This window comes from Augochlora pura, unplaced genomic scaffold (assembly GCF_028453695.1).
Source record: "Augochlora pura isolate Apur16 unplaced genomic scaffold, APUR_v2.2.1 APUR_unplaced_440, whole genome shotgun sequence".
NCBI lineage: Eukaryota > Metazoa > Arthropoda > Insecta > Hymenoptera > Halictidae > Augochlora > Augochlora pura.
In genome coordinates, this window is record NW_027584755.1 from 1 (window position 1) to 6912 (window position 6912).

General features: G+C 37.6%; 2 protein-coding genes and 2 long non-coding RNA genes across 6 annotated transcripts; 1 reads left to right on the forward strand and 3 right to left on the reverse strand.

Annotated features, from left to right (window-relative positions):
• Positions 1 to 6: 6 nt before the first annotated feature.
• LOC144477843 (uncharacterized) lies at positions 7 to 1218 on the reverse strand. Its single transcript, XM_078195582.1, has 2 exons — positions 349 to 1218; positions 7 to 253 (listed from the first exon to the last, which is right to left on the reverse strand). The coding sequence occupies exons 1-2, from the start codon at positions 1152 to 1154 to the stop codon at positions 130 to 132; spliced, it is 930 nt and encodes a 309-aa protein (XP_078051708.1). The 5' UTR covers positions 1155 to 1218; the 3' UTR covers positions 7 to 129.
• A 6-nt stretch (positions 1219 to 1224) lies between these two features.
• LOC144477845 (uncharacterized) lies at positions 1225 to 4044 on the forward strand. Of its 3 annotated transcripts, none has more exons than XR_013495274.1 (3): positions 1225 to 1614; positions 2370 to 2486; positions 3887 to 4044. It is a non-coding gene; the product is annotated as an uncharacterized LOC144477845 (long non-coding RNA). The 3 variants fall into 3 exon arrangements; XR_013495275.1 differs by lacking the exon at positions 3887 to 4044 and adding an exon at positions 3109 to 3291; XR_013495276.1 differs by lacking the exon at positions 3887 to 4044 and having other exon boundaries at positions 2370 to 2685.
• Positions 2011 to 5546, reverse strand: LOC144477841 (odorant receptor 10-like). Its single transcript, XM_078195581.1, has 5 exons — positions 4658 to 5546; positions 4219 to 4318; positions 3418 to 3528; positions 3191 to 3346; positions 2011 to 2304 (listed from the first exon to the last, which is right to left on the reverse strand). Exons 1-5 carry the CDS (start codon positions 5461 to 5463, stop codon positions 2254 to 2256), a joined length of 1224 nt encoding a protein of 407 aa, XP_078051707.1. The 5' UTR covers positions 5464 to 5546; the 3' UTR covers positions 2011 to 2253.
• A 632-nt stretch (positions 5547 to 6178) lies between these two features.
• Positions 6179 to 6840, reverse strand: LOC144477844 (uncharacterized). The gene is made up of 2 exons (XR_013495273.1): positions 6686 to 6840; positions 6179 to 6579 (listed from the first exon to the last, which is right to left on the reverse strand). It is a non-coding gene; the product is annotated as an uncharacterized LOC144477844 (long non-coding RNA).
• Positions 6841 to 6912: the final 72 nt, after the last annotated feature.

Here is a 6912-nt window from a genome sequence, read left to right on the forward strand (position 1 = left end):
AATATTACATATTATTATTACGTCATTATTACATATTATTATTACGTCATTATTACATATTATTATTACGTCAATATTACATATTATTATCACGTCAATATTACATGTTAAAAATATATATAGTACGTTTTACAGAACAACAATGCAACATACCGAGAGGATGTAATAGCAGAGCATGCATGTGCACACGGCACAGTGAAACATTTCCGAGAAACATATCTTATTCATCACCGTTTCAATCTGTGATATAAAGCTGCAATTGTTAAGTAAATATTACATAAAACAGCCCTAAATTAATATCAAAAACCATATTAACTAATCCAACGAGAAATATAAATTAAATATTACCTTAAAATCCTCAGATGATTCTCTACAATTGTTCCAGTCTCCGTGATCATGAATTCTATGTCACGACCCCGTGATCTGTTCACCATATCGGTGATCTGATTCATCAGAATGTTCAGCTGGCCGCAAGCGTGAGCGGCGAGAGCAGCCGCGAGACTGGTTGCACCGACGGCGCTCGAGTTCACTATAAACCCGGAAAGAAATTGCGAGACCAGAACGATCTCGTTCGCAGGGCTGAGATCAGTGTTGAACAGCTTCTGATAAAAGCTGCAAGGCAGTATGTGCACGATCCTGGTCTCATTCCCGATCTCCACTTGCCGCGTGGCCAACGCGGAGACGAAACAATACGAGAGTACGCCGACCTGCATGAACGTCGCGCAAATGATCGAGACGTACCGTCCGAACTTGGCGTACCTCAACATCACCAGCCGGTGCTGGGCTTTGGTCACGATCTCCCAATCCGTGTGTATCTGCTCCACGCAGAAACGTATCTCGTTGCCGCGTACCAGCAGCGTGGTATAGTTAAGGCCGCCCACGAACCAATGCATGAACGGACCGAACGCTCTCAGCTTCTTGTAAGCGTCCGTCTCTTCGAACAGCATGTGCAGCAAGCAAGGTACCACGGTGAACAGTATGATGCAGTAGCAGATGACGATCAACATCGCCGAAGCGAGTCGCTCGAGCCTGGACGTGGACGAGGAGAAAGGCCAGGCGCCTATCGGCTTCAGATACCATCGGTTCAACTGTAGACTGTACTCGCTCGGATTCACGAGGCTCACCTCGAGCAACGGCTTTGATTGGCTGACCATGACAGTTTACTTGTCGATGTCTAGCGGGCTACTGGCAATCGGTTGCGTGTAAGTAGCGGGAGCAAGTAGCAGTCGATAAACACCGCTGTTCAACACGCTTGCGCGCGTTTCAGAGAATATTTGAAAATGTTCGACAATCGATTTGTCGTCCAAGCTGCTACTGCAACTTGTTGCGGGGTCCGATGATTGCGCGGAATTATTATAAGGAACGCAGGCTTTGTGTCGGGGTGTTCGAGAACAGTTGCGCGAAGGGAGAGGAAAACTTGTGCACGACTCTACACGCGGACACATGGAACGCGAGTGCGTTGACTGTTGCTTTAGTCGAGCGGAGGAAGGGTTTAAATGGCTCTGGTGTTCTGGAGAAAAGTTTTTGGTTGTGCTAATGCAGGTGCTTCGTTGATGATAAAGGAATTATTGGCAGGGTGCAGCGATTGTCTTGCATTTAAGAAATTGCTACAAGGTATGTATATTTTCGTACGTAGCATCGATGTCTGAAAATGACTGCAAATGACGAAAATTGATGACGAAAGATAACGGAAAGAATAAAATATAAGCAAAGAAAAAGGTATTACAAATTTTTAACAATGACAATATTTTATGAATTAACAATTGCCAAATTATTTTTTCGAAATAGTCGAAATAATAATTTACGAATAATGTAACACTTTACGCTCGAAATTGTAAAAATTTGGAGACATAAAAATCGGACGTAGAACACTAACATAAACTATACATATGTGCAAGGATAGGAGATAGTGCGCTTTTTCATGCAAAATCGCAATTTTATCTATCAATTGAAATGAACAGAAATTGAATAGAAATGCATGGTCAGGTGCCATAAAATACATAAAAAAAAACGTTGCGTCCAAACACATCTCTTAACGATTTTATTAAGAGTTATATAACAGTGTTCGTCAATTTTTCTAATCATTTCACTGTTTCGTTACCTACTGACCTTTGTTATAAATGCATAAAATTAACAGTCTAATTCTAATGCTTCTCGCGTATAGCATTTAGCAAAGAATTCTGTTCTATAATGAATTCTACACAAACGGAAGTCTGTAGCATATTCTTCTACGTATTGGCACGAGAGCGCGCATCATGTGGTCTCTCGCAACAGATTCAAATACGCAAAGGAAGATTTCACTACCTAAAATAACAAATTTTATATGATCTCTTATTTTACAAATATTTAATTTTCTTATTTTATTTCAGAGCTGTATAACCCCTTGGCTACGGCAGATTTTGACATGCACGGCTTATAGCAATAATAATGATAACCTCAATTTCTATGGTGAGTCACGATGTGCGCCGAGAACAGCAAATTTTTGGGTAAGGATGCATTTTTATGAAAATATATTTCAACGATCGAGAAACTAAATTTCGCTACGTTAAAACAATATTATTTCTTTCTTTGTATTATGAGCCGGATTGTTACGGTAAATGTTGAACATTTAATATTAAAGCAAGGCTTTTTTTAGAAAAAATATAGTGATCTAGTAAAGCGTGATATAATTCAAAATATGGATAAATAGAAAATGTTAGATTTTAATTTCGATTTTCTAATTGGAAAATTTTAGATTTTAATTCTAATTTTCTAATTGGAAAATCATAGATTTTTATTTTTATTTTCTAACTAGAAAATCTTAGATTTTAATTTGAATTTTCTAACTAGAAAATCTTAGATTTTAATTTGAATTTTCTAACTAGAAAATCTTAGATTTTAATTTTAATTTGCTAATTGGAAAATCTTAGATTTTAATTTGAATTTGCTAATTGGAAAATCTTAGATTTTAATTTGAATTTTTCAACTAGAAAATCTTAGATTTTAATTTTAATTTTCTAATTGGAAAATCTTTTGTTATGTGTTCTCCCATCTACACATTCTCACCTTTTGTCTAATAATGGTCAGATCTCGTAAAAATTATCTATAAAATTGTCAAAATTCCTACAGGCGCTTTCAGTATTACAAAATTTCTAAACGCATATATGCGACCACTGTAGCCAAGGGGTTAAAGCATCCAAGAGGCACTTACTTGACTAAAAGTACAAATGGACATGTGTACCATCTTGTTAGCCGTGATTTTCATCACCACGCTCGACCTCGCTATGATCATTCTCAGGTCGAGGACGCATTTATATGGCAAGCAATACCATTCTGTCATGTACACCACATAACCGACTTTACTGCACTGTTGAGAATGCGGTCGGTGAATCTCGATCCCAGTTTAAACGCCAGCTTGTCGTTACTTGTCTCCGTTACCTGATCTGTTAGCACTTCACCAATGTAACAAAGTAAAAATATGTTGAAGAACATTGAAAACATGATCATTAAATACGTGGTTAGGTTGCGGTAATCGCGTTCGTCCCATTCCTAAAAGAACAATATTTTCGTATTTTTAAAGGGTTGACCATACGATTCTAGTTTTCTAGTGTCATTAAATACGATGTTAAATGTTGCTAGTAATAAATAAATTATTACGGCGCTACTAAAAATTAACGTACATTATTTTAGATATATTCTAATATCTCAGCCTAATTATATTTAATTTCTGGTAGGAATATTCTCATAATGATTTTTATAAAGAAATTTTATTGTTTGTTAGACCGATTATTTATGCGCATCATAAGGATCATTAAATTTCATTTTACGCTAAAAATATATTAAAATATATTAGAAATATATTAAAGCGCTAATAATGCTTCTACAGAATTTTTAATCTTTTTTATAGGTTATGACAAAAACTCGCCGACAAGAGTGACGAGACTTTACATGCCATCACCATATCAAATTTATTATTATAATAAATATAAAAATTATGAAATCAATAGTACATAACACAGCGAAGTTTATGTTAAAAATAAATTAATCAGATAAAATGAAAATAGAAAATTAACATACTATAGAAAAGTAAAATTAATATCTTCGTTAACATAGTACAATTTTTTATCTAAAAAAGTTTACTAATAACTTTCGCCTTTCGAATATAAAAAGTGACGGGTTAAATAAATACGTTGAACATATCATGGATTATTGTACTTTTGTGTATAGTGATTGCCATACCATAAGGATGTAATAGCCGATCAAACAAGTGCTCAGGCTGTTGTGGAACAATTCCGAGAAACATATTGGACTTATCACATCCTCGATACGGGATATGAAGCTGAAATTAAATTAAATATATTTTCGAATTAATGTATCCGTTGCCGTTGACGATGCACGATAAATTATGAATTATTGAATTTATTCTCGATTTCATTTATCTGCGATTTTATTTAATCTTTTCGCCGCGAACGTTGACTTTTGTAATTAATTTCTGTCTTGTTATCATATCTTTCGAATTTCTTATTTTTGTCATCATGTCCAATGTATATATGTAACTTCCAATATATTTAATATTTTCAGAAAATCTGCCTAATTAGAAGAATTAAATGAAGTAGAAGAGCAGTGCGTCAACGGCAACGAAAATAAGAATTTAATTACTGTAAAACTTCGACGTTACTTTAGAATCCTTATATGGTACTGCACGACGAGTCCGATGTCCTCGAAGAAGATCTTCGTGTCCCGTCCCCTGAACTCGTTCACCAACTCCGTGATCCGCGACATCAGGATGTTCAGCTGGCCGCAGGCGTGCGCCGCGAACACCGCCGCGAGACTAAAACCTCCAACAGCGATCGAGTTAGCGACAAAAGCAGAAAGGAACTGCGAGGCGATAATAATTTCGTTCGCGGGGCTCTGGTCGGTGTCGATCAGCTTCTGATAGAAAACGAACGGCAGCATATGGATGGTTCTGGTGTCGTTGCCGATTTCAACGGACTTCGTGGACATAGTGGCGATCAAGCAATAGGAGAAGACACCGCCTTGCATGAAAGCAGCACAAAAGACGGAGACGTAGCGGCCGAGCTTGGCGTACCTCAGCATCACCTGGCGACGGTGTATGCCGGAGACGATCTGCCAATCGGCCTCGAGATGCTTCACGCAGTGCCGTATCTCGTTGCTGCTGGCCAACAATATCGCGAGCTTGACGCCGCCCATGACCCAATGGATGAGCGGACCGATAGTTTTCAGCTTCTGGTAGAGCTCCGTCTCTTCCAAGCAGATATGGAGTATCCAAGGGATCACGGTGAACAGAATGGAGCCGTAACAGACGATGATCAACAGGACCGAGACGACGCGTTCGAGTTTGGTCGTGGACGGCGACGCCGGCCAGGCTCCGATCGGTTTCAGGTACCATCGGTTTAACTGCAAACTGTAATCGCTCGGACTCCCGATGTCCGCCCCGATGATCGTCTTCGATTGGTTAACCATGACGGTCGCTCATCGAAGCCCAGCAAGCTACTGACTGCGCGCAACACCGTCACGGCGCCAGGCCGCTCTACTCGGCGCACACGATCGCTCAACGCTTGCGCAGATTTTACGCACCCGTTTGCTACCTTTCGCTGATCGATTCGTCCGGTCGTCAGTGCTACTTGTTGCAGCGAACCGCGCAAACATGTTTGTCGTCGGATGCGAAACCTGTACGCTTCGTTGGTTAGTGCGTTCACCTGGGCAGACGTTGCATAGACTTACAGTCTATTTTCTTTTCTGGGGAGGAGATTTTCAAGGCAAATGTTCGCCATGAGTTTGCATTTGATGCGAGCAATAAAATGTAAGTATATTTGGAAAATTGTTGAGTTAATGGAGAAAGCTTTTAAGAGGTTAGTTCTCGCGATAAATAGGAGGGTAGTTTCATAGAAATAATGAAGGAGTAATCTACAGACATTTTATATATTATAGAAATTGGTAGGGATAATATGCCGACGATAAAGAAAAAGATGAATAATAAAAATCGAATGAAATGATATGGATGATGAATAAACAAGAAACAAATTAATAACTTGTACTACTCTGTTATAAAAATGCATCCCTGAATAGGTTAATTGATGTAGCCATCTAAAATGTTTTTCATTGAGAACGATTTCGAATATAAGATCTTTGTTTATATATTCACAATTTACTTATAAATAATACCAGATGCCGTCGCGCAAACATTAATTGATATATAAAGATACAGAATAATTATATGTAATGATTTATAACGCAGAATAATTATATATAATGATTTAAAACGCAGAATAATTGTATATAATGATTTAAAACGCAGAATAATTATATATAATGATTTAAAACGCAGAATAATTAAATATAATGATTTAGAACGCAGAATAATTTAATATAATAATTAATAAAGCAGAATAATTAATATAATAATTTTTTCAAATACTGTATTTAACAAGAAACTCCATTCAAAGGCTTTCTAAATAAAATTCTACATATTTTGATTTATTAGGAAGTTCATACACATACGTCACCATTTAAACAGTACTGCGTTTATCACACGGTCTGTCGCAGAAGATTGAAATACGCGAAGGAAGATTTCATTGTCTACAACGACACAAATTTCTGATAAAGCGTATTTAAATAAATTAATAAATTGTATCCGATTTTGTTACAGTGTCACATTTTATTCGAACGTCAACAGCATACTTACTTGACCGAACGTGTAGATGGACATGTGGAACATCTTGCTAGCAGTGATCTTGATCATCACGCTGGACCTCGTTATGATCACGTTCAAGTCGAGAATGCATTTGTGTGGTAAGCGATACCAATCTGTCATGTACACCACTTCACCGACTTTCTTGCACTGTTGGGAATGCACTCGTTGAATCGGAATCACAGTCTTTAAACGGTACTTGTTGTCTCTGTTACCTGTTC

Coding starts and splice junctions, on each gene's coding strand:
- LOC144477841 (XM_078195581.1), bottom strand. CDS start 5,463: ATGGTTAACCAATCGAAGACGATCATCGGGGCGGACATCGGGAGTCCG. Junction 4,319..4,657: donor TACCATATAAGGATTCTAAA/GTAACGTCGAAG, acceptor ATTTAATTTCAG/CTTCATATCCCGTATCGAGG. Junction 3,529..4,218: donor TCGGCTATTACATCCTTATG/GTATGGCAATCA, acceptor TTGTTCTTTTAG/GAATGGGACGAACGCGATTA.
- LOC144477843 (XM_078195582.1), bottom strand. CDS start 1,154: ATGGTCAGCCAATCAAAGCCGTTGCTCGAGGTGAGCCTCGTGAATCCG. Junction 254..348: donor AATCATCTGAGGATTTTAAG/GTAATATTTAAT, acceptor TAACAATTGCAG/CTTTATATCACAGATTGAAA.